At 30.9% G+C, this 25,916-nt stretch overlaps 1 protein-coding gene across 1 annotated transcript; it reads right to left on the bottom strand.

Annotated features, from left to right (window-relative positions):
- Positions 1 to 1,234: 1,234 nt before the first annotated feature.
- On the bottom strand, positions 1,235 to 25,276 carry LOC143064625 (WD repeat-containing protein 46-like). The gene is made up of 14 exons (XM_076237575.1): positions 25,175 to 25,276; positions 22,576 to 22,752; positions 20,589 to 20,666; positions 18,807 to 18,919; positions 18,218 to 18,305; positions 17,777 to 17,943; positions 12,222 to 12,372; positions 11,534 to 11,669; positions 10,844 to 10,943; positions 9,884 to 10,037; positions 7,337 to 7,484; positions 5,770 to 5,864; positions 2,568 to 2,663; positions 1,235 to 1,458 (listed from the first exon to the last, which is right to left on the bottom strand). Exons 1-14 carry the CDS (start codon positions 25,253 to 25,255, stop codon positions 1,243 to 1,245), a joined length of 1,800 nt encoding a protein of 599 aa, XP_076093690.1. The 5' UTR covers positions 25,256 to 25,276; the 3' UTR covers positions 1,235 to 1,242.
- Positions 25,277 to 25,916: the final 640 nt, after the last annotated feature.

Below are 25,916 nucleotides of genomic sequence, written 5' to 3'. Positions count from 1 at the left end.
TTTAGCCCCGCCACATAATTTATGTATGTGCCTGTCCTAAGCCTGTAATTCAGTGGTTGTCGTTTGTTTATGTGTTACATATTTGTTTTTCGTTCATTTTTGTCGAACCTTCGACTTTAGTCGAAAAAGCGAGACATAGCGATCCTACATTCCGTCGGCGTCGGCGGCGTCCACAAATATTCACTCTGTGGTTCAAGTTTTTGAAATTTTAATAACTTTCTTAAACTATCCTTGAATTGTACGAAACTTGGACAGAAGCTTGTTTATGTTCATAAGATAGTATCCAGAAGTAAATTTTGTAAAAATAAAATTCCATTTTTTCTGTATTTTACTTATAAATGGACTTAGTTTTTTCTGCCAGGAAACATTACATTCACTCTGTGGTTAAAGTTTTTAAAATTTTAATAACTTTCTTAAACTATCCTGGAAATGTACAAAACTTGGCCAGAAGCTTGTTTATGATCAGGAGATAGTATCCAGAAGTAAATTTTGTAAAAATAAAATTCCATTTTTCCCGTATTTTACTTATAAATGGACTTAGTTTTTCTTCCAGTTAACATTACATACAGTCTGCAGTTAAAGTATTTAAAACATTTTTAAGATTCTTAAACTAGCCTGGATTTTTACCAAACTTGGACAGAAGCTTCTGACAATCAAAACAACCCTTACAAATTTTTTTATATAAATAAGGCCGTTAGTTTTCTCATTTGAATTGTTTTACATTGTCATATCGGGGCCTTTTATAATTGACTATGTGGTATGGACTTTGCTCATTTTTAAAGCCCGTACGGTGACCTATAGTTGTTAATGTCTTTGTCATTTTGGTCTCTTGTGGACAGTTGTCTCTTTGGCAATCATACCACATCTTCTTTTTAATATTATGATGAAACATTTGTTTTTTTTCTCTCTCAAAATAATCAAGAATTTAATTTATACTGCTGAAAAATAACCAAGAGTACTTACTTTTAATAAAGCAATAATTTTCCTTTTTAAAAATTGTGATATATCAGTTTCACACAAAAAATCAGCAACATATAAAAGAGACAATTATTTTTATTCCTTTTGTTAATTTTTCTTTTTTGGATAGTTGTAATCCTTAAGTGCTTTATGCAAATCTGTTGAGTCAAGCCATTTGGAATGGATTATTACAGCAATCTGGCCTGTTCTAGCTGACAATGCCAGAAGGCATTTGATTAAGGATAAAAAAAAAAGTGGAGTAGTAAAAACAAACAAATAAAAATATTATTCTTTCTTTTTAAATCTGTCTAAAACATTATTATATGATACAGAGGTTTTATTCTTTTCCTTTTCTTTCTGTTTTAAGTCCATTATTTCTTTAATATCATCCCTTTTACGCTCTTCTTTTACTCCTTTCTTTCTCTGTTCTTTCTTTAGTCCTTTACTTCTTCCTTTCATTTTATAAGAGGGCTCATATTCTATTTTCTTCGGCTTTAGGAACTGTAAGATATAAAACAGTTTTATTTAGCTTTTTTTTAATTTCTGTTACAGTCATACTTTACAAACAATCTACTTGCATGTTTTGTTTATGTGATCAGATAATAAAGTGGATTTTCCATTGTGATGTTTTCCCTTATATTCCTCCATATTCACTTGTAAACATATGTACCAAAATTACTGTTCATGTATATGAGGAAGTCCAAGTTAAACATTTGTATTTGCCTTTACCTGTACTGTGGATTCAATTGTTTTACATTCAGTACATATACTAATTTCTAGAAAAAGAGTAGTTTGAGGAATATTGGAATTAACTGTTTTTGAAAACTTTACATTTAAGTCTTAAAGGTATCAAGGTTCACCAATACTTATAAAATCCACAGAATTTATTATTCCACAAATAACAAAGAATCCCAGTTTTCTAGATTTATTACTCATCTAAGATTATTTCTAATTGTCCAACTTAACCCTTGAGCAACACTCTTTAAAGAACATAAGGTGCACTCGTGTACCTAATAAATACAACATATAGTGTCCAATTATTAAGTTTCATATTGAGAGAGAAAAAATGTTATAGAATATGTGTTCTCCTGTTATATTTGGTTTTATAGGGATAAAACACATTCGAAATATTCCATGCAAGAAAGTGATAAATAATCTCATTCAAAATTCTACCAAGAAATATAAACCTACCAACGAACAGTACAAATGAAGCACTAAAGACTGTATACATTTGAAAGACAATAATTACTAAGAAAAACAATGATGTACCAGAACAACAAGTTATATATCACTGTAAGTCTCTAAGTACTAGAGATCTGAACTCAAGTTATATATCACTGTAAGTCTGTAAGTACTAGAGATCTGAACTAAAAATAAGTCAAACCAATAAAGTATATAATATAGGTCGTCACAACTGCTTTTCATCATAAACACTAACCTCCAAAAGATTAGGTCAAGTCAAACGAAAGTATGGTACCTTATAATTGAAATCAGACAAAAGTAAATGAAGCATTTGGTTTAGGTCTTTGTAACCTTCTTTTTGTGAGAGGCATTACTAAATCAAGATGCATCATAACATAAAATAAACCATATACAAAGGGTTTACTTACCAGAATTTTATTTGACTCTTCAATCTTATCCTCCATTGTTTTCTGGTCAACCTGGCCTATCTTACCAGTATCTAAATGAATCATCTCATATGGTACCTACACAAAAACATTAATAAAACTTGTTACTGTTAATTAGTCAAAACATATGAGAAATGAATTCAAGTAAACTTTATCTAGTAGCATATATTAATTTATTACAATGTTGTTAAATGCTTTTCTGTTACTTTCAACTATTTTAATAGACATTTTGTCATTTTGTTATTTTTACAAACTCACACTTATTGTACAGGCATGTGTCTTAAAATATTTCATATGAACTATCAAGTAACATTACTTACTTTATCACAGTGAAAGAATTTTAAGTAATAATAACCATCTACATCTGGTAACATTTTGTGTTATTCACTGATAATAGTGATATGAAGTTGGTCAGGTACTTATTTACTGAGTCTGGAGACAATTTTCTTGTGTCATTTATAATTTTTATGGCCCCGCAACGAATTTGTCGGTGCCATATAGTTTTACCCTTGTCCGTCATTCTGTCATTCCGAACCAAACCATTATACGGAGTTTTTTTTAAACGACTTCAGATATTGGGCTGATATTTGGTATGCGAGTTAACCATGATGAGTTACAGATCAAGTTTAAGTTTCATTCCCCTCCGCTAATTTTTGCCGAAATTACAGTCTTTGGACTTTGATAAATTGTCGAAAATCACAGTTATACAGGCCTTTTTTCTGAACACCTTCAGATATTGGACTGATTTTTGGTATGTGAGTTAACCATGATGAGTTACAGATGAAGTTTAAGTTTTATTCAGCTCGGCTAATTTTTGCTGAAATTACGGGCTTTGGACTTTGATAAATTGTTGAAAATCAGGGTTATACAGGTTTTTTTTTCTAAACGCCTTCAGATATTGGGCTGATTTTTGGTATGTGAGTTAACCATGATGAGTTACAGATCAAGTTTAAGTTAGGTTCTGCTCCTTTTATTTTTGCTGAAAGTACGGGCATTGGACTTTGATAAATTGTTGAAAATCATAGTTATACAGACTTTTTTCTAAACACCTTCAGATATTGGGCTGATTTTTGGTATGTGAGTTAACCATGAGTTATAGATCAGGGTTAAGTTTCACTCCGCTGATATTTGTCAAAATTTATTGTTTACGACTTTGAAAATTGTTTAAAATCACAATTATACAGACTTTTTTTACTACAGTCTATCATCTTCGCTAGCCAAGAGTTACAATCCATTTCATTCTCTCCACCCTTGGCGGATTGAGTTAAAATTTTGGAGACACAAGGTCATGATTCTCATTGGTTGCAGTCGAAACTCGCTGCATCCAATCAAAAAGCGCCTATAACATGATCATGTGTAAATGTAGAAAGTTAATGTAATAAACTAACAGAAGTTCCTGCGTATTATTTCTTGCGCAAATGTATGAATTTCGACGTATGTTTTTGTTTCTGGCTTAACCAAGTGTGTAGAATCTAGACACTAACGTGTTTTTACCTCCAAATTGAAGAGTTCAAGTGCTTCCATTGGTTAAGAATAATGTATTCGGAATGGGCATGACTTTAATCTACTGATAGATGGCACAACATTGTTATCACAAATGTTGCCATGGCTCAATCTGCCAAGGGTGGAGAGAATGAAATGGATCGTAACCCTTGGCTAGCGAAGATGATAGTCTATATGCCTTCAAATTTTGAGTTGAATTTTTATATATGAGACTACCATCATGTTTGTGTCCTAATGTGTTGTTGAAATTGCAGTTTTTCAACTTTTTGAGACGGGGCCATTCGTGTCGTTTTGACACATCTAGTTAATACTTCAACTGAACTATTGCACATTCAAAATGTGTTGACTGTAAACTTTGGCTTTATACAACTTCAGTTTTATAAAACCTCTTGTATGTGACATTGATAAATATATATCTAAAGTGTTTTATCTATTACATAGTGGAATAAAGAGCTGTGCTATAAGCGCATGATACGCCTGTTGCCCTTTTAGCTTGTCTTTATGATTTAAATAATTTTTTTGGTACATTAATTAGGCTGTTAGATTTCTCATTTGAATTGTTTTACATTTGTCATTTCAGGGTCTTTTATAACTGACAGTGCATATGGGCTTTGCTCATTGTTGAAGGCCATATGGTGACCTATAGTTAATTTTCTTTTAATTTTTGAAAGGTAGCGTAAGTCAACAGATATAAACAATTTACCAAAGTTTCATAAAATTTTGTGAAAGTGTTTATGAGTGATTGTCCAAAAACAGGAAAATCCCTTTTTGTAAGGATAAAAATTCATAACACGGAAACGTAAAATCTGTAATTCATAAAAATCAAAAGGACTGGAAAATCCCCCTTTTTTTTAAGGATAAAACTTCATAACATGGAAACTAAAAATCTGAAATTTATAAAAATCAAAAGGGAGCTTACGTCAATAGATATAAATAATTCACCAAAGTTTCATTAAAGCTGATGGAAGCATTTTTGAGTTATTGTCCGAAAACTGGAAAATCCCCCTTTTTTTAAAGGATAAAACTTCATAACATGGAAACTGAAAATCTGAAATTTATAAAAATCAAAAGGGAGCTTACGTCAACAGATATAAATAATTCACCAAAGTTTCATTAAAGTTGATGGAAGCATTTTTGAGTTATTGTCTGAAAATTGAAAAATCCCCCTTTTTTTAAAGGATAAAACTTCATAACATGGAAACGAAATATCTGAAATTTATAAAAATCGAAAGGGAGCTTACGTCAATAGATATAAACAATTCAACAAAGTTTCATTAAAGTTTATGGAAGCATTTTTGAGTTATTGTCAGAAAACTGGAAACCCCCCCTTTTTTTAAGGATAAAACTTTATAACAGTTACATGGTAAAATATCTGAAATTTATAAAAATCGAAAGGGAGCTTACCTCAATATATATAAACAATTCACCAAAGTTTCATTAAAGTTGGTGGAAGCATTTTTAAGAAGTTTACCGAAGTGTGGACGACGGACGGACGGACGGTACGACAGACGGATGGACAGACAGACAACGGTATACCAAAATACGTCCCATCTAGGACAGGCGTATAAAAATGCAGGTTAATCGATTTAACTTAAACCAATATAATCACCATAAGTAGTGACATTTTATATCCCTTATATAGTGACAATTATTTCATCATCTCCAGTAGCATTTTTTATACCTTATCTAGTAACATTTTGACTTCTGCCTGTCTCCTTTGTTTCTTTGTCTGATACGGGTTGGATTCCATAGCATCAAAGTTTGGCTCTCCAGAACCTATCAATAAACAATAACATATCAGACTAAAATTCAAAAATTTCAATGTAGGACCATTGAAAGAAACATGTTCTATCATTAGAGATATTCAACAACATCTGAATTTTAACCTTAATAAGTAGGAATAAATGTAGATTTGGGTATACAACCATGACTGCTTCCAAAAAACACAAAACATATCTAAAGACAGTCATATGGTGTTTTACAATTAACATGTAATTATATCATATGCATATTTCTTAACTATACTAGTCAAATTTTTTTTGCAGACTGGATTAAAATCGACACACAATTTTCAAAGTACAAAAAAAAATCAAAATTGTTTTAAAATATGCACCATGCTTATCAAGTTATGTTCATATTGTAAACTATGGGTTGAAATATTGTTTTTTATAGTTTTTTGTAAAGTGTTTTTTGAAATCTCAATTTTTTTTAATTAAAAAACAATAATGTGTCCCCAGTACACTGATGCCCCATCTGATTTCTATGTTCAGTGGACCCTGAAAATGGGGGAAAATCTCTAATTTGGCATTAAAATTAGAAAGATCATATAACAGGGAACATGTGTACTAAGTTTCAAGTTGATTGGACTTCAACTTCAACAAAAACTACCTTTTTTAACCTGATGCGGGACGGACGGACGGACGGACACACAGACTAGAAAACATAATGCCCATAAATGGGGCATAAAAATGCTTAAGATATGAAAACATCACACTGTAAATTTGGAACCTTTCAGATTAGTTTTAAGTTTGATACCGTGTATTTGAATTTCACTTTATGATTGATTTTTTGATTTTTGGTGTTCCATTTTTAATGGCGGAGGAATCCGGAGTGCCCGGAGAAAACCACGACCTTCGATAGGAAAACTGACAATCCTAGTCAATTGAGATTGGAGTCGAGTGCACCCCCACGAGCGGGGTTCGAACTCACAACCTCAGTGTTGACTAGCTAGTGATTACAGTAGTAACTACTTAGACCACTCTGCCACCGAGGCCCCTAATTTCACTTTATGTATACATTTTACCGATTTCTTTTGGGGCTGAATTTCGCTTTACAAATAAACAAAGAAACTGTCTGATTTTTAAAAACAAATTGATGGCAAACATTGTCTTTACCTTTGAGATTTGGCATCATAAGTTGGAACTTCTCTTTTTAAAATTGTCGTTTTTTTGTAAATTTTGTAAAAAAAATAATTTGCCCAATGACTTCATGGAAGCAAAAAATTGTAGCTCCGTGCTCATTCGGTATTACCCTCTTCAAAATTGGTCGTATATAATGAAACCTTCATCTTGAATTCGAAAAAAAGTCATGTATCGTTTCTTTTGTTGACTAGTATATCCATGTCTACACAAGTTTTGTTGGAGATATCAGCACAACTTGATAAGAAATTGGACAAAATTAGAAAAAGGCAAGCAATGTATTGCATATTTTGGTTTCTCACTTCATGTTTTATATGTAAATTGCCATACCTGGTATAATTAGACTAGAAAATCCATTACTGTGACCAACACCCAATACATCTTCAAATGGACAAAACTGTAGACCAAACACTGACGAAGGCAGTTTCTGGGTCAGGTAAGGAGAGGTAACAGTTTCCTGACAACAATCCTTATAAATCTAAATCAAATTCAGAATATTATATTTATTTTCATTATGATATAGTTGTTACAGAATTAATATTCTAAATAATGCCCATCCCTCTTCCTGTCCATCATTTAAGCATTTCATCATGCATTAAATGCTTATTCTGATTATCATCCTAGTTGACCCCTGTATTTTGTGTTAGGTAGTGTTGACTAATGCTACTTTCTTTGGTCAAGATTGTTGTACTTTTGAGTTATACTTGTTTTTGATTGTGCCCTAATTTTCATTTGGTTTACTGTAATCGGTTTTAAAAGATTAACAAACTCTGTACGTCTTTAGATTTGTGGTTTTTGATTTATGCTTGATTTTCATTGTAATTGTGATTTCTAAATGCCTCTTTGTTCTACTTGAAGTTACAATTCTTATTTTCCATCCATTTTTGTCCACTTGTGATTTGTTGCAGTTCCAATAAAGATTAAAGGTAATGCTCATCATTAAGGGTGTGTAGTAAGGGGAAATTCAAAAAATCTAGAATTCAAAATTGATACTGTGAGTTGTTAAGGCAAAACTTTGTATGCGATATATTACAATTTCTCAACTTTTCTGAATCAGTACACTAAACCAATTAAAATGATGTCTTACTTTAAGGATTGTGACCATGAATAGTGAAACTACAGCTCTTTTTTTATGTCGTGTAGTAGTTGCATTTTGGCCAGTGGCAAACGATTTAACTGGCAAATTTTCTGAAAACATTTTCTGTATCACATTTTCATCAGTTTTACAAAGAAAATAAATCATAAAATAGGGTTTCTTTTGAAAAAATAGAATAAAAAATATAAAATAATCATGAAAAAAAAGTTACTTAAAATATATTTTGTCCCAAGTATTATGTGCTGAGTTGAGAAAAATATTGAAATGGTGTTTTTCTTAGGAATGGCACTTGTACCTGTTTGACTATAAAAAGTACCAAATATATAATATAATGAATAAAATTTTATGTTACACTGATCAGTAGTAAAGGTCAAAGTAGAAAAAATCTACACTTTTCATGTGCAACTTTTGGTTCCAAATATATGAGAGATTGAATAAAAATATCATGACGTCGCAAAAAGCTGAAAAAACTTCAATATCGCACAGAGTCTGGTTTTCTTATACGTGGTTGCTATGTACAAATCTGTAATATTTGCATTAAATATACCAAACTGATGCTTTTAAATTAATGTATACATGCCGTATAATATTTTTTAGAATTATTTTACTCCATACGCTAACACATTTCTTTGCTAAAACATCACTATATTATATGTTTGTCCCTTTAAGGGTGCAATCAACAGTTTTTTTTTTGGACGTCATATTTTGAGGGACCATGCATAAGTGACCCTTAGTGGCGGATTGATTAATAAAGATACTTGTATAAAACTAGATATCACTGGAATCAGAATGTTCTCTAGTTTATAATGAAATAAAAATAAAGTGTACTTTTAATATATTAAAAAAAATCCATCCAAAGAACATGGGGAAAAAAAGCCTAATTTGAACATAAAAAACCTGAAATCAGGTCATATGCACACCCATGAAGACATGATCCATGCACATTTTAAATAATCAAAACTGTATGAAATTTATAGGTTTTTACCTGGCCTTTCAAAACAAATCCTGTTTCAGGGTACGGTCTCCTGCTCCGAAAAGAGCTACAGTGGCTGCAAATAAGTTTTCAATTTTCACTGCCAAAAAAACAGGATGTTTACAGTGTTGTCTCCCCTCAAAACATGTATATCTAATATGAGTTTTTAAATTATTTTAATCAATCAACCTGTTTTAATTGAAAGCTAATTAACTTATTTTTACAATCAAATACAAAAAACATGATACTTTTTCACCATTTAAGTAAATAAACAGGGGTTTCCCTCTATGGTTATTTTTAGTCGGGGAATAATTTTTATAGTCATAGTTTTTTATACGAAACTGTTTATAGCACCCTAAGGAACAGAATAAGCTTAAAATATTGATAGGTTATGGAGCTCTTTTTCATGATATCAAAAAATTTAACTGTTGGGAAAAGGTTGACTCTGACTTTAACCTTATATCTGCATGGTATCATTTGGGTTTCAAATTAAAAAAAAAGAAATTTAGAATATGGTTAAATTTGGGTAAATCATCTTTTATGATGAAAAGAAAATTGAATGCCATGGGTCAAGATATTTTACCCTGTATGGAAGGAAAATTTAAAGAACACACACATGACCTACCCCGATTAATTTTGGATTATAATTATACGTTATGAGGAAATTTTCAAGCTGTTAATCATGTTAATGTTTCAGATTATGAATATCTTTGACAACATATTACAGGTACTATCTCTCAATGAATGGTTTATAGCATTTGTTATCATAATTATCTAAATTACAAAAAATCTTAAATTATATCTATACCTCTACAATATTTCCTTTAGATACAGCCAGTGTATTTTTTTGACTGAATGCTAAATGTGAAGCTCCCATTCCTATTTTATATGACTGCAACATCTTGTATGTCCGCAGGTCCCATATTTTCATTGTTCTATCTATTCCTGATGTACACATATATCTAAAAGGAAACAGCACATAGCATACTTAATTCATATGTTGTGTTTACCATCAAACTTTTTAATTAGCACTATGTTACCAAAAAAGTGAAACTCGGCTGTCCTTGCAGACTAAATGTTCATTGTCTGAATTTATGCATAAACTATTTCAGATTAAAAATAATCTTAAAAAAAAAGTTTTTAGCATAATTCACATTTGGTGCCACGCATGATCAAGAAAGTTTTTATGTCTAGGACATCAAAACTATCATTGGCAACTTTTGCTTACAAAATATTTAGGATCCTAGGTTGTGGCAAAGGTTTTTTTCAAGCTTTAAGAGGGAAATAAATTTGCAAAATCATCATATTTGGGCAATTTACCCAAAATGTGCTGATTTTGAAGTTAAGTATGTACAGGAACGAAGAGATTTATTTTTAAAAAAGAAAGAATGCTTTAGATAGATGTTGATTTATCACCCAAAAATTCTAGAGATGGGCACAATGAAATAAACAAAATAATCTGACAGTTTGATCATGAAAAAATGTTACCTGACAATCTAGTTATTAGAATTTTTTAAGTCTTATATTGAAATTATGAGCAGAGTGCTTACAATTACTCAATTCGTTCCATGAGACAGATAAATCAAGAAACAATAGGTAGAACATTTATATACTACCTCAATATTTCATTTGGTTCCCTTTGTTTTAGAATACTGCACTCTAAATTACTTAACTGAATATATTTCGATTAATGTGACAGTTGATATATTTCTTTTATTATATATGTGTTCACATTCTGTTATGCAAATAATAATCTTTCAACAGTTACCTGCCCTTCTTATCAACTGTGACGGAGCGTACACCACCACCATGACATAACATTTTTATTAAAGGTTCTTTGACATTTGGAGACCACATGGTAACAGTTCCTGAAATGTATAAATAGAAATAACAAACTCGTTTCAGAAATCAATTCTAGTTAAAAATTAGACAAATAATTTTCTCTCCAGTTATTTGTAGACAGAACAACATAAAAACATCAAGTAAATTTTTTATTTGCATTCAATTCATTTTAAAAATCAGAGAGAGGTAATTTCTATGGTACCAAATAAGTCCAAAATTACTGCATAAGATTCATTTTAATACACCACATCGATAAAATATCTCTTCAACTACACCTGACGCAAATCACTGTATGGTGATATACAGCTATCTAATTCTGTACAACTTCTGCACTTGACAATGGTTTTACTAATATCTTCATTATGGCCATTGTATGTAAGGGTTTGGAGACATAATAAACACAAATTCTGTGTCCAAGACAAATCAATGAATGTAAGGTGAAATGACTTATCCATATCAGAGACCTATCACTCCATGGATTTTAACACATGAAATCAAGATGTCACATTTTGACAAATCACTGCAATTTAAGGACTCTAAAACATGATATTCAGACATCAATCTCATGTAAAGACATTTTTAGAAACTATGACATGTTGATTAACAATGGTCTTACCTCCACTATGTCCAAGACAAATGGTTGCATTGTAAGGATTCTGACACATTATATCTAATCGTCCCATTCCTGTGCTGTGTCCTGCTACCTTCTGTCCTATTGAGACATCTAACCATGATAAATAACCTTTCCTGTTCTGAAAGGAGAAAAGATTGCTAGTTGATTGTAAACTGTATAATTGTACTGATAACAAATCTTTTAAAACTCTCTGTTAAAAAGTATCTAAACTATATTTCTTCTAAGAATTGCTTATCAAAAATATTACACAGAAATAATATCAGTTACCAATGCAAGTATGATGATAAGGATTTAATTTACAAAAGAATAATGGTCACTGACCGCGATTTATATTCATTGTTATGTTAGATATGCTCCATACTTATCATTATGTAATTTAAAGACCTGTTCATTATATTCATAACTCCGTTAATTGTCTATACTTTATGTAATTTATTCATGTGATATCTCTTTAATGGAGAAACAGAGTTGTATTTTGTATAAAAGAAATAGATCTGTACTTAAAAAGTTAAGAGTAAAATTAAAAGTTATATGATGATTCTGAGTTGTGTATTATTAATTATCAATGATTGTTTTGACAAGGACTTACGCAACAAATGATGAAAAAAAATGCAGGATAAATTCTTGAATTCCAGACTTCCAAACACTCTACAATAATCTACATACTTACAGAGGATGCAAGAAGGAAATGGTAAGGAAGAAATTCCAAATTTAAGACACAATCTAAAGCCTTCAGACAATGCAGCTCTATTCCTTGATTGTCATATATATATGTCCACTGTTTCTGTGCCACAGCAAACATTGTTTCCTGATGTAACCATCTAGTAAAATACATGGAATTATTTCAGTTATACATTGAGGATCTGTCCTTAAAAATTATGAATATGTGTATACAAAACAGTTTATAAAGCTTATAAAAAAATATTTTAAATCATATTAAATTTGTTTCATAATTATCAGTTGACTTTTAATTTTTCTGCTTATATAAAAATAAAAATAAATTGCTGAATAGTGAGGTCATGATCTTCTGAATAGAAGGGTACATTTGCAATAACCTATGCTAGTTTATGTTTTCATTTGAAAGCCAAAAGAACACCACAGATGATTACTCTATAAAAAAAACACCACAGATGGTTACTCTATAAAAAGAACACCACAGATGGTTATTCTATAAAAAGAACACCACAGATGGTTATTCTATAAAAGAACACCCCAGATGGTTACTCTATAAAAAGAACACCACAGATGGTTACTCTATAAAAGAACACCCCAGATGGTTATTCTATAAAAAGAACTTCCAAGATGGTTACTCTATAAAAAGAACGCCACAGATGGTAATTCTATAAAAAGAACACCCCAGATGGTCACTCCAAGATGGTTACTATTTAAAAAGAACACCACAGATGGTTACTCTATAAAAAGAACACCACAGATGGTTACTCTACAAAAAGAACACCACAGATGGTTACTCTATAAAAAGAACACCACAGATGGTTATTCTATAAAAAGATCACCCCAGATGGTTACTCTATAAAAAGAACACCACAGATGGTTACTCTATAAAAAGAACACCACAGATGGTTACTCTATAAAAAGAACACCCCAGATGGTTATTCTATAAAAAGAACTCCCAAGATGGTTACTCTATAAAAAGAATGCCACAGATGGTAATTCTATAAAAAGAACACCCTAGATGGTTACTCCACGATGGTTACTGTATAAAAAGAACACCCACAATGGTTACTCTGTAAAAAGAACACCACAGATGGTTACTGTATAAAAAGAACATCCCAGATGGTTACTCTATACAAAGAACACCCCAGATGGTTACTCTATAAAAAGAACACCACAGATGGTTATTCTATAAAAAGAACACCCCAGATGGTTACTCTATAAAAAGAACACCCCAGATGGTTATTCTATAAAAAGAACTCCCAAGATGGTTACTCTATAAAAAGAATGCCACAGATGGTAATTCTATAAAAAGAACACCCCAGATGGTTACTCCACGATGGTTACTGTATAAAAAGAACACCCATGATGGTTACTCTTTAAAACGAACACCACAGATGGTTACTGTATAAAAAGAACATCCCAGATGGTTATTCTATAAAAAGAATACCCACGATGGTTACTCTATAAAAGGAACACCACAGATGTTTACTGTATAAAAAGAACACCACAGATGGTTACTGTATAAAAAGAACTCCCAAGATGGTTACTCTATAAAAAGAACACCACAGATGGTTACTCTATAAAAATGCTTAAAGCATGGAAAGTCAATTGATATTATCAAACATAGAAATTATGTTTACTTTATCGAGTGGTCAAGGAGATTGTGTTTGAGGCATGGATGTTTTTCTTACATGTGTGATATTGAAATTCTGATTCAACATATTTTTAGATTCTTTGAAGATTAAAAAAAAAAATGTCCACTTTTTGAATAGCATATTATTTTTTCATATACAGTACAGGTAGGGACTTATTTTTATGGATGCCTTAATCCGTCTAGATGTCAGACTGGTCGGACAGTTGTCCCAGTGTAATAAACACCTGCTGTGCAATATCCAAGTGGAAGGTCGTAAATCAATCTGTACCAGCTTGATTAGAATTAAATTTTACCTGTACAGATATATTAGTAGTTATGGAGGATAGATAAATGTAAAATATTGTTTTGTATTCAAAGAGAAAGAATTAAAATTAAATATAAGAAATAAAATTAAAATTAAATATAAGAATAAAAATTAAAATTAAATATAATTTTATTTTTTTTATAATTTGAAAATGAAATAAAGACGATTTTTAACAATATATTGTGTTCCCAATTATTTCAATAGTTTTGTGCCAATAAACTATTTTGTATTTGTATTTGTAAACCGTAAATATTTCATCTAATTCAAAATAATAAGCCTAATAACAACCAAGACTGTTTTCAATAGAAGTTTAAATCAAATTGTTGAGACTTCAATCCCGTAAATTATACGAGTTTTCGTTGATGGTTATATTATTTCCCGCTTTTAACGTCCTGTTCCTTTATATGTTATTATAAGAAACTCAATTTTAAGTATAAGGCCAACATATCGTATTTATGAAATATGTATAGGCATTGTGAATTAAGTTATTTTCCTTTTGAGACAACTTTCCCCGTCGGAGCCTCTACATCTATTCACACCTGTCAATCATTTCTCGCAAGTGAAACATTTTGGTCAGACAGATCACTCGTGCTTTCTATTTTGACATATTTCCCGTTAATCTCTTTGAAAGTCAAACAATTGGTTTCCTTTACAGTGACTTGACTGTTAGTGTTGCTATCCACCAATTGCAACTCATTCAAAATTTTGACCAAATTGCAATTTGTTTTATAAAATCAAATTGTTCAACTGGTCAGAATATTGAACAAATTGTTCAGTCAAAATGTGAAAGTGCAAGGTGATAAAATAAAATATACTTACAATCCTATAAGACTTTAACTCCACTTTAATGATGTTATTACTAAATTTGTCTATCAATCTGTATAGTTATATTATAGCCATTACCATACTAAAGGTAATATGTTTTATTTTGAATTGCTATAAAAATGTCCAAACTAAGCTTTTATATAGTTTTTCTTTCGAAAAGGATTTTATATTTATAAGAATCATATATGATTTAAAATAATACATCATATATTCAGTAAAATACGTGTGAAATAACAATATGGTATTGATAAGTTTCCTTGGGGAGATAACCTAAAATACTATTCTTTTGAATAAAGATTTTTTGAAACCAAAAAAGATTATCTCCCCTTCCTACAAACATATTGCAATTTCACAAATATTTTACTGAATATGAAATGTTTTTATTCACATAATGTGTGATTCTTATGAATATAGAATACTTTTGGAAAGAAAAACTATATAAAAGCTTAGTTTGGACATTTTTATAGCAATTAAAAATAAAACAGTTCACCTTTAGTATGGTAATGGCTATAATATAACTATACAGATTGATAGACTGATTTAGTAATACCATCAATAAAGTGGAGTTAAAGTCTTATAGGATTGTAAGTATGTTTTATTTTATCACCTTGCACTTTCAGACTTGACTGTGGTTTTCTACAGCAGTTGGTTCAAATTTCTGACCAGTTGAACAATTTGGTTTAATAAAACAAATTGCAATTTGGTCAAAATTTTGAATGAATTGCAATTGGTGGATAGCAACACTTACAGTCAAGTCACTGTAATACAATATGTATAACGCCGAGATCATATTTCGATTCCTATTTTTTTTTATTTTATTTAAAATTGTTGACACTTGAGATAATATGCCTTTCTATTTTCATGTCTGAAATATTTTATGAAAATCGCCGGTGTTATAAATATATTTTACAAATTGTATCAAATTGATACACGAAAATCAAAGTTTAACCTTATATAGTTTATTGACTAAATGCACATTTATACCCCAATGGGGTTGAAGGCTAGTCGTACTAGTCATGATCAGCTGTCTTTACTTTTTCGTCGTACTTCTAGTCATTCTAAAGCTCGCGCAGTCAGTATGATTTTTTAAATCGATGTTGTATTATTTCCGAAGTTTAAAGGAGGTCTCCAAATAGATTATTTAAATGGGAATCCGGGAAATGACTGATAAAAATAAAACAAAAAATAGTTAAAGAAGACTAAATCGTGTTTTGATTATACATGTATGTATGTAAATCGATTAAATTTCTATTCTGGTAAATCGATCAAGAGCCTCAAAACTAAAACACAATACTGTCAATCATTCCACATCAAATTTAATCATGAATGAATTTTCCCACGGTCGGTCAGTAAGGTCACCTGTGTTTATTGTTACGACATTTCCCGCCATATAAAAATCTCGTGCAGTGGACAAAATCGATCTTTAATATCTTTTATTAGCATTCAATATTATTGTGAGTGGAGTCAAGTTAAAGTTCAACCACGTGCACACGCTGTTGATCACTGATATGTGTATCATGGAATTGTCTTTTCACGGCAATTTTTTCTTTTAGATTGCTATAAAAAATATAACATACAAGTTTCCTTTTTTACATGGATTGTGCATAAATTAATATTATGCAATTAAGTTCGGGATTTCGGGATTAACCCTTTCGGGATCTGGGAATTCTTTTTTCGCGATGTCGGGATTTAAATTTATTTAAATTCGGGACCTTGGGACTTCGTGTTTTTAAGCCCGGGATTTCGAGATCCGGACCCCTTTTACCCCCTACCCCCAAATGCAGATCAATTATATTAATTTAGCATAATGAACAAACACGGAAATCTTAAAATAAACTTATGCCCGGGAAGAATCAATATTTTCTTCTAGTGTTATTATTTGCGTTCTATTTTAGTCATACATCTCCAACTTTCGGACAATATTTGTTTACAGTAAAAAGTAAAAACTACAAAGAATCATCAAGCTACTAATAATATAAAAGTGTTGCTAACTGTAATTATTTTTATCTCGGAACTGACACAACAGACTGAATATTAAATACAAATTATAGAAATATTTTGCATGTGACCGCGTCAAACTAAAACGTATGCAGCAGCACTTGAGACAGCATTCTGCTAATCAATGGATTTACGTGGAAAATAAATCAGTAAAATAAAAATAACCGTAAGCTTCAAGAAATAGAATACATGTAAAAATATATATGTTTAAAAAATTTATGCAAACAAATAAGAAAAAGATACAAAAAAAAAAAAACAAACGAAAAGGAACATAAAATAAAAATATTTTTTAGGAACAAAGAAAATAAATATTAACAGTTGAAATATCAAAACCATTATTAACAAAAATAGGCTATTTTTATTAAACAAAGTTTTCTCCAGGACTTCACCTGTAAAAATATTTTATGTCAAATACGATGTAGAACTAATATAATCAATAAAGTGACTGAGAGGTTAAAATTACAGGTAATCTGATTCTGAAATCAGTGAACCGTAATTCTAGCAACACGGATTAAGATGAAAGGACCATTCACACCTGGATCTGTTGTTTAATGAACATACTACCTACCATAAAAATGTCGGATTATTCATATCCGACTAGACGGATTAAGACATCCATAAAAATAAGTCCCTACCCGTACTGTATATGTCAGTCAATTTCTTAGAATTTATGAGATATATGACTCTTTTTTAATTGTGTATTAACTCCCAAAGACTTATAATGAACATGCATTTTTTTTTGTACAAAAATCAGAATTCAGATCCTTACTTAACATCTTGAACAGTTTCCATAACATTCATTTCACAGAGAAGTTTTTTTGTCTGCCAATCAATAGCTGCCACATGGCCTTTAGCTCCTCCCATGAGAAGAAAACGTCCATTTCTTGTATAATGGATTTTATAGGGTCCAAAATCTTTTAAAGTGAGTTCAAAATACTGCAATATAAAAGTTTTCAGTCATAACTTTTGCTGTCATATTAACTATTATGTATTTAGAACAGAACCTTTTCAAAAATAGATTTTCATACTTGAAAACCATCGCAGAAACTTGAAGTATGAAAACAGTTAAAGGAGGTAACAGCAGTTTTACTGTGAATACAAAAATATTTGTTTACTTAAAATAGAAACAGCCATGAGTATTACATAATACATACAGAAACATTTCTAATGTTACTACTATTGCTACATGTATTACTTGTTATAATCTAACCTTGGAAGCACTATTTATATCAACAGCTTTAACAATGTCATGTTGCGAGATGTAAGTTGTTTCTTCATCAGATTCTGCTTCAATAAATCTGGAATACAATTCTGTATATCAAAATATGTTTACAAATTATCACAAGTCAGACTTTTAATATCTAAATCATCTAAAACAAAAGCGCTCTGTCCGTCTCAAGCCTGTCCAAATGCATGAAAAATATAGAAAATGACAATTTAATAATCTTCTTTAATTTCATCATAATTTTTACACGAAATACAAGTATTTTTTCGATTCATAATTTCATTTCCAAATAAATTTTAATAACATGCTGGAACAATATTTTTCAAAGTCCATTATGATAATATATGATTTTTTTCCAGGTCAAAGGTCCTCGGCAATGATCCACAACATCATTCTTTGAGGTGATGCTTGTACATACCAATTATGAAAAGGATAAAAATAGTTGTGGCTATGACAACAAACTTTATTATCGTACGGTACACCTCCAGCTTGAGGTTTCCTGTAAACATGTATCATATTCATTATATATCTAATCTATATTTTTAATCAATTCATATACAGTACTAATATCTACCCAGAGTTTTCCTGCAGAAGAAGTTCTGATCTGGCAGCTTGTTTGGCAGCGAGTTGTAATTTCTTTTCTTTCTGTTCAAATACTGACTGGTGAAAATTAGTCCTGGCATGAGTCTGCAATTCAAAAATTATAACAGACAATTTAAATAAAGTTCTTTTAAGAGTTCATTTTCTGGATGCTCATCCTGATTGTAGTGACTAATATTGATATGTGAACTTGGATATAAAAGTAAAAATGTAAGTAACAGTGATCTACTTTTTTCTTGGTGCTAACCTTTACAAAATATAAGGATAGTTAACACATTTCGTTTTGCATAAGATACACAGATATGAAGTTGAGTATAAAAATTAAATCAAGATTTATTACCAAAATATACTCTACATAGTTTAATAATAACTGCATTGTGTTCTTATATTTACAGTTATGATAGTTATTATAACAAACTAATGCACTTGTCGACAATGTGAGTACTGAGGAGTGAAGCTTACTGCAATGTACATGTATAAGCCAACTGAACAAATCTAAGAAATATTTTGAATTGGAGTTATATGTGTATGTGTTTGTCCATAATTTTAGATGGAGTATTCTCTAATTTTTGTGCTGTTTTCACATTTTCTGACCAGTGTGAGAAAAATATTTCTCCTCACTAGTGAAAAATCTGTTCTCGGCAAATGATTGGTTGAAATTTAATTGTGACGTTAAATTTTCTTGTTTTCTTCTACACAACTTTTCTCAATCTTCGAAAAGGAAGGATAACAAGAATGTGTCCAAAGTACATGGATGCCCCACTCGCACTATCATTTTCCATGTTCAATGGACCGTGAAATTGGATAAAAAATATAATTAGGCATTAAAATTAGAAAGATAATATCATAGGGAACATGTGTACTAAGTTTCAAGTTGATTGGACTTCAACTTCATCAAAAACTACCTTGACCAAAAACTTTAACCTGAAAGATGCACTTTCATTTTCTATGTTCAGTGGACCGTGAAATTGGGGTCAAAAGTTTAATTTGGCTTTAAAATTAGAAAGATCATATCATAAGGAACATGTGTACTAAGTTTCATGTTGATTGGACTTCAACTTCATCAAAAACTACCTTGACCAAAAACTTTATCCTGAAGCGGGACAGACGGACGAACGAACAGACGGACGAACGGACAGACGAACGAACAGACAGACGGACGAACGGACGCACAGACCAGAAAACATAATGCCCCTCTACTATCGTAGGTGGGGCAAAAAAATCATTAGAGAAACAGATTCCACCACTGTAACTCGTGTATTACGATATTTCTCCGCTCTTAACAGTTAAATTTTAATTATTTAAAAAGCTCAACAAGCCTCACACTTTAAATATTAAAATTTAAATGTCTCGAGTGGAGGAATATCGTAATACACTTGTTGTAGTTGTGGAATCTATATTCATTTCTCTAACTTGTAAGATACATGTAAGGTAAAGCAGAGGCTTGAAATAAAGATATTTCAGCAATAATACAGTTTTAGTTCAATTTATTGCACTCTACATTTTCCCTACAAATACAGGTTACATCGTTATCTGAATGAATTATTTATGCTACACAATCAACAGTTCTGATTTTGATTTACCCTGTCGCTTACCATGTACACAAATGTATTTAAGATAGTGACACATGCATAAAAATTAAACAAAATAACATGTTTTGACACAATATGAGTAAAAATAATAGCACAACATGACTTTTGTTTTAACTTTTGAAAAACACAGGTTAAATTACTCAACTGTATAAAAAAGATCTTACCGCTTCCATATCACTTCCTCTTTTGTATTTCTTTATTTTTTCTTTTGAAACAGGAGCATCCCCTGGGAATTTATCAACCTTGAAAAAATACAAAAATGTCAAGTCAGAAAAAGAGACACAATTCAATGCTATACTAATGTTACCTTTTCAGTAGACTTTTGTTGCTCTTTTTACAAATGGTCTTAACTCTGTTCCATTAATAGCTAGACATTTAGTATACCAGTACACATACTTATATGTACAAATGTATGTTCATTTTTTTTTTATTATTGATGCTTTTTATTTCTTTTTTTTTGCTTTTTTGTTTACTTCATATCTTACAGTCCTTTCTTCTTATAAGCAAGACATATACATGTAGTATAATTCGAGGTTGAGGCAATAGTGTAGGTCCTGTTTTTTGGCTGTTTTGAAATTACTGAAGGTATAAATTATGTTTTTTAATTGTTTAGAGCTTGATATAAGGAATAAAATATGTTTGAATGGATAAGAGGTTTGTTTTTTGTGTCAGCACCTGCCCATCTTAGTCAAGATATAGCTCCATAAGTTTGAATACTACATGTACACTAACATACATTAATAGCCTTGGCATCTGAATCTGAGCATGTCAAATTAATCAACGAAAATGTTTTTTACAGCAACAAAATTATTTGTAGCTGTGGACATAGGCTCTCCTTAACTAGTAGCAAGCACATTTTGACACTGTTTTCCTAATTATGTGATGTCTTATATTTCCTTTATAAAGTTAGAGGTCAAACTGTTCATGTATTTTTAATATTGCATGTTTTAAAATGTTAAAATGTACCAGTCAATTTATGACATATATATTCAAGTAAAGAGAGAGGTTTGCGCACACAACAGGTTTACCTCCCACCCTATAATGTTCAGAAATGAGTCAGGCTATCTTGACTATGTGTTGTTTGTTTTGTTTGTTAGCCTGTTTATGAGTCAGTTATTGTTATGTTGTCATGGTTGTCTTTTACTGTCCAACAGATTTGATTTTTTTTATTTTCATGATAACCTTTTTATGTACTGTATGTGTTACATTTTATACAAATGTATATGAAGTTAACAAAACCATTATCAAAAATATAAATAAGCATTATTCATTCACTTCATACTCCAACTCATTGATCATTCATTGGTTTTCTGAAGTAGAATAAACAACAGGTTGTTAGAGAAATGTTCTAAATGATACTGAAAACTTTCTCTGTGTTGGGCAAATATCCCATCAAGTATTTGTGATAAATGCACTTGTATCTCTAATAGATACTTATTACCAGTTAGTATTAACATAAGCAACACAATAGGTGTCACATGTGGAGAATATTTGCTTACCCTTCCAGAGCAACTGAGATCCCCCCCATTTTTTGGTTGGGTTCCTGTTGCACAGTTTTTAGTATTCTATGTTGTGTTTTGTGTACTATTGTTTTCTTTTTCTTTTTAGCCATGGCGGTGTCAGTTTATTTTTAAAATGCATTTGAATGGGGACATGTATTTGGAACCCCCCCTTTGACCTGGGTTAGGACCCCCCCCCTTTTTTAAAATGGCTAGATCTGCCCCTGCCTGGCATTATCAAAGGACACATTTGACACCAGTGTTTAAAACAGGCAAGTTTCTGTATCCATTAGTATAAAATTAAAGTGCCCCCACAAAGAGAGTTAGATGTAAAAGCAATATATATATATATATATATATATATATATATATATATATATATATATATATATATATAAATGACTGAATAAACAGTCAACGATTGTTCATTATATAGTTATTTAATGGTGATGTTGTACCCTTTTTGACGTGTTATATATATATATACAAATCCATGGCTTCATTTCACATGACCAATTGAGGCAGGTGAGCTTAATTTTTCTTTAAAATAAAATTATAATTGCTTACATGTATATCCTCTTCATTTGATCTTTTGTTGGTAGTTGTCTCATTGGCAATGGTACCATATCTCCATACTATTATATTAACTTACTTTTCTAAGCCTTTTCACTGCCCATTCATCATTTTTCTTTCTTGTTTTCCCATCCTGTTTCTTTCTCCAATGTGCACTCTTGAATTTTTTCAAAGTTTTGTCATTAATGTTATAAACTTCCTCTTGTGGTTGAAAGTATCGTGATGCATTTTTGTTTTTTGATTTCTCTTTATTGATCTGTAAAAAATGTTCATATAAACATAAAAAACTTAGAAATGATAAGTCTTTTTGACTGAATTATAATCGTTCACTGCAAGATAAACGTTGCAATTTTGCTGTGAGAAGTCCAAATAATTTACAGAATAATTCTGATATAACTTTATTGTTTTTCTACAAATTTTAACCAACTGAAATTAACAAAAAACCTGAACAAATAAGGAAAAATTAATTAAGTATAGTTTTATTGTCTGTTGGGACATAATTGACACATCCATTAATGTTTTTACAGGTGTTAATCACTACTTCCATTTTTTTAAACAAACAATAGGTGAGCTTGGGTATTAAAATTGTATTGTCTTAATAACAATATCAATAAAGTTAAAAGTGGTTGATTGTCATTATTTGTTTGAAAATTTGTAATACTTAATCAAATTAATAATTAATAGAATTATTGCCAGGTGAAAACACAAAACAACTTTGTAACTTAATAGGAAAGTATATACATTTCTCTTTAAATTAAAAAAACAGTTTATTGTAATAAAAGATATTTTGTATTGATGAAACTTCTGACGTCACCTATTGTTTACTATGCACATTGTTTGTAATATTATGGGCTATGTATACACTGTACATGTACTTGTTTATCCTGATGAGCTGTAAGGCTCAAAGTTAATAAAGAATAAAAATTAGAAAGCACATATACACGAATTTATCGGAAACAAAATTTATTAAATTTGTCAATAAATGAAATCTGGTTTTAACTTCCATTTTGAATTAAGTGGGCTCATATATTTATGTCGACCATCAAAGTCAAATTGGAACTAAATGTTTTCTGCATTTGAATTTCAAAGTAGTTATGTTAAAATATTGGGTAAACTTATATGAAATTGAAGTTAATATCAGAAGTTTTCAATCAAGGGGGGAAAAAATGCAATCAAGGCATATTCTTGTACATTTGTATCATAAGAGCTCAATCTCACAACAAAATATTGGAGAGGCAATGTCCTTCAGTAAACTCTTAACAAAATAAAACACTTGGTTATACAAATTTGTTATATAGATGATACAATTTATCACATTAAACTAGTTTCATGATTTTTCATTCAAGCTTTACATTTTCTTATTTTCATCTTGTCTATCAAAAACTATTTTCATATATATACAAGATTTGTAATCAGCAAGTAATCACATGAATGGTAATCTTAAAGTAATCTAAAAGTAATCATGATTACACCTGTTTTTTGCAATGTAATCGATTACATTACGATTACTTGTAATCAGAAATGGCATGATTACTGATTACATAGGATTACACTGCAAAATGTAATCGATTACAGCTGATTACGATTACTGATTACGATTACCCCATGCCTGTTACAGATTGCCAACTTTGAAGGACCACTAGGAATGATTTCAACAACAGAAGAAGGCGTGTTATACACCATTTTGAAGATAATTTTAAAATGTTGATTTACAACAAAAGGGCATTACTTCCCTCATATGTTTCTAATGTCATAACTAATCCTGTACCTTTTCCCGAATGAGACTTAACAAGTTAAGACTTATTTATTACATTGGTAGCAATGAATTACATCGATTTCCCAGTTAAATAAAAACCGATAATTTCACATATGAAATAAACGTGGTTAAAATGAACGTGGTTATTTCACTCTCTGATGTCATACAACAATAGGTGTTGTCAAGACATCCATAATAGCGGATCAAAACAAATTGTGAATGCATAGAAATAAGGTATAGTTCCTTACATGTTTTACATTAATTTTAAAAAAAAGCCATTTGCCAATGTAATAAAAAGAATAACTAATTAAAGAATTCAAATATCGAAAAATTTTCAACTTGTGACCGAACAACACTTACACTGATAGTTAACTCATGCGCTACGCGCATTCGTGAATTAATGTGTTGTTCGGTCACTAGAAATTTTTTTTTCTCTATTTGAATTCTTCGATTAGTTATTCCACAATTCCAGTTTTGTAACAACATGAGCAACCGGACTGGGCAATGCAACATGTGGAGCAGGATCAGCTTAATTGCCCTTCCAAAGCACCTGAAATCACCCCCAGTTTTTGGTGTTGTTTGTGTTGCTTATTCCTTAGATTTCTAAGTTGTGTTTTGTGTCGTTAACTGACGGGAATTGGCAAATAGCCTATTAACCCCAATAAAGCTTTTTGAAATAAATCATTTTTTTATGCGAATCTGAATTAAGACAGTTTACATCTATCGTTAATTACAACTAAACAAGGGAACCACCATCGATAAAATGAAATGTACAGAAAGCTGTAAATTTATTTTGTAAACATACAAAATACAAAACTAAAGCATGTTCCCATTACAATAAATCTCCATACTGACAGATCTTCCCATTTGAATTCTCGGAAGTTCACTGTTTACACATTTCGATAAACCCCATAAAAAATACCTTTTCTGGGATTTTTTCCATATTTTCGCTTTTTTTAATTTGTTTACAATTTCCATGTGGTACTTCCTTTACTTTGCGCATGTCATGCCGGATATTCAAAGCAAGCTCTCATATCGGCATATTACAAACTCGGCACAGTGCAAACTCGGCACATTACAAACTTGACATATAACAAACTTGGCCCATTAATAATAATGTCAAATGAATCAGATAAAGACTTATTTTAATTTTTATTTGTAATTCAATTTCAGGTTGTCTGCTATTGATATTTGTGTTTGTATTATTATCTTATTTTATTGAATTTTACAGGCTTAAATCCAATTTATAAATATTTCTTCTTCTTCCAATACAGTGCAGTCCTCTAATTGAGTATTATCGCACTATTGCCCATGCTGGGTGTGATAAAAAAGGTGCAAGAAAATATTTACAGGTGCAAGATAAAAACAGTCTGATGGTGCAATTAAGGGATACTGCAGCTTACTCACCCCCTGCTCAAGTTGAAAGCATCTAGTGAGGTACTGTCCACCAAAGGTTGTGGGAGGCTGTTCCATATCCTTATGCTGTCTGGGAAGAAGGAATGCCTGTAAGCTGAGGTTCTTGCATACGGTACGAGAAATCGTGTTGTGTGTCCTCTTGCTACGGATGATGTAGTGTGTAGCTCTAGCGTTGGTATTGCTACGAGGCCATTTACTATCCTGTACATCATTACTGCTTTGCAGTTGGCCCTCCTCTCGGCTAGTGG

The sequence above is a fragment of the Mytilus galloprovincialis genome, chromosome 2, assembly GCF_965363235.1.
Source record: "Mytilus galloprovincialis chromosome 2, xbMytGall1.hap1.1, whole genome shotgun sequence".
In the NCBI taxonomy this organism is placed as follows: Eukaryota; Metazoa; Mollusca; class Bivalvia; order Mytilida; family Mytilidae; genus Mytilus; species Mytilus galloprovincialis.
Note: the sequence above shows the minus strand (reverse complement) of the source record. Positions and strands in the feature narration are given on the sequence as shown.

Coding starts and splice junctions, on each gene's coding strand:
- LOC143064625 (XM_076237575.1), bottom strand. CDS start 25,255: ATGCGCAAAGTAAAGGAAGTACCACATGGAAATTGTAAACAAATTAAA. Junction 18,920..20,588: donor GAGGAAGTGATATGGAAGCG/GTAAGATCTTTT, acceptor TTTGAATTGCAG/ACTCATGCCAGGACTAATTT. Junction 10,038..10,843: donor ACAGTTGATAAGAAGGGCAG/GTAACTGTTGAA, acceptor GTTTCCTTTTAG/ATATATGTGTACATCAGGAA.